Source organism: Charadrius vociferus, unplaced genomic scaffold (assembly GCF_000708025.1).
Source record: "Charadrius vociferus isolate BGI_N301 unplaced genomic scaffold, ASM70802v2 scaffold217, whole genome shotgun sequence".
Lineage (NCBI taxonomy): Eukaryota > Metazoa > Chordata > Aves > Charadriiformes > Charadriidae > Charadrius > Charadrius vociferus.
In genome coordinates this window covers 670,701-672,113 of record NW_009649190.1, presented here as the reverse complement: position 1 = coordinate 672,113, position 1,413 = coordinate 670,701, and the positions used below count along the sequence as shown (strand labels likewise).

Below are 1,413 nucleotides of genomic sequence, written 5' to 3'. Positions count from 1 at the left end.
GCCTGGTCAGGTTGTATACTACTTGTCTCAAAGCGTGGAAAATATTTGTCATGTTGAAAGTATGACTGCAATCTAGTTAGAATGATTACTAAAGGCCAAACAAACTCAGTGTAAACCAAAAACCTATGCCTTCAAAAAAGGTTAACTGAACATATGCAAGTAAGCATGTCTCTCTTCTGTTGGCTGGAAGATGAACCAAATTGCACAGTTTTGCTGCTGAGCTGAGGCATATTGGCTGATGGACTGTTACCTGATAGGGCTGATGGGAGACTGTCGTACCTTCTCTTCACGCTCTGGCACTGGTTCCCAATGAAAATCGAGTTTCCAATCAAAAACTCCCCGGTGCAGGCCCACAGAATGATAGTACTGAAAAGTCTTCCAGTCTATGACATCTATGACAGGGGAGACGACACTGTTTCTGAAAAAGACAGTATCATTTATTTTCAAAGCCAAAGTGCAAGTTCAGTACTCTGTTAGTAAACAGTGGTTCTCCTTTTTGACACTGTCAAGCACAAGCACTTCTCTAGATGTGAGTGTCCTTATTTTCCCTGCTGATAGAAGCTCAAGTGCTCAATGCATGGCAATACTAAGCCTGCAGTGAGGAATCTGAAGATCACCAATTTATTGATAATCTGTACCATGCATTGTCATCTAAAGCTATTCAAGATTTTGCTACGAGTTAACCATCAGAATTCTTATAAAGCTATTTCACACAGATGCCCCAACTTCTGATGATTGCATAGATGCAAAGTTCATAGCAAAATATGATTTTGGCCTCACACACTTTCATTTTCCTGTAGATGTTCCACACGCTTCATGAGTTTGTCACTTAGGCCAATGAAGAGTGCACTTATCCTTATTTTGTTCTCCTGGTTGTTTTGCAAAAACATTTATCACTGAGTTCATAAGCCAGTTTCTGTTTGTATTTTGTCACAAGCTTAAAATGCTCTTGCAAATGCACTGTCACAGTGTGGAATCTACTTTTAAAAGCCAGAACAGAGCCGTTGCACTGTAAGCAGCAATCCTCCAATTCATTTCTAACTTGAGTTAAATTTGAATTAGTCTGAGAAGAGGTATTAGATGTCTCCCCATGGCAAACATGTCGTGGTGTTTCACAGTGTGCTTGTACATCATCTTGGAATTAACTGCTGGTTCAGAAGAGCCATCAGTGTACCTTGTTTCCAGGTCAATGACGAATCACATTTGGGAATTTTCAGAGTATAAATGCAATGGCATTAGGGGACTGCAGGAAAAAAGTGTTGCAGAACAACATTATCTATTTCTTCTGTTATACAAAAAGGACAGCCTCTGGTCTCAGTGTAAGGCCTTGCCTATAGATAGAAGATCCTCTGGAGAAAAATCAGTAATATTTACTAGCGAGTAACGTACACTAGAAAAAAATTACTCTTGTTC

General features: G+C 39.7%; 1 protein-coding gene across 1 annotated transcript in view; it reads right to left on the bottom strand.

Annotated features, from left to right (window-relative positions):
- GALNT15 (polypeptide N-acetylgalactosaminyltransferase 15) overlaps positions 1–1,413 on the bottom strand; it is a 24,986-nt gene that overhangs the window by 8,765 nt on the left and 14,808 nt on the right. Inside the window, exon 5 of the mRNA XM_009888920.1 lies at positions 251–418. Within this exon, the coding sequence (XP_009887222.1) occupies positions 251–418 (168 nt within the window). The remainder of the gene's footprint in view (positions 1–250; positions 419–1,413) is intronic.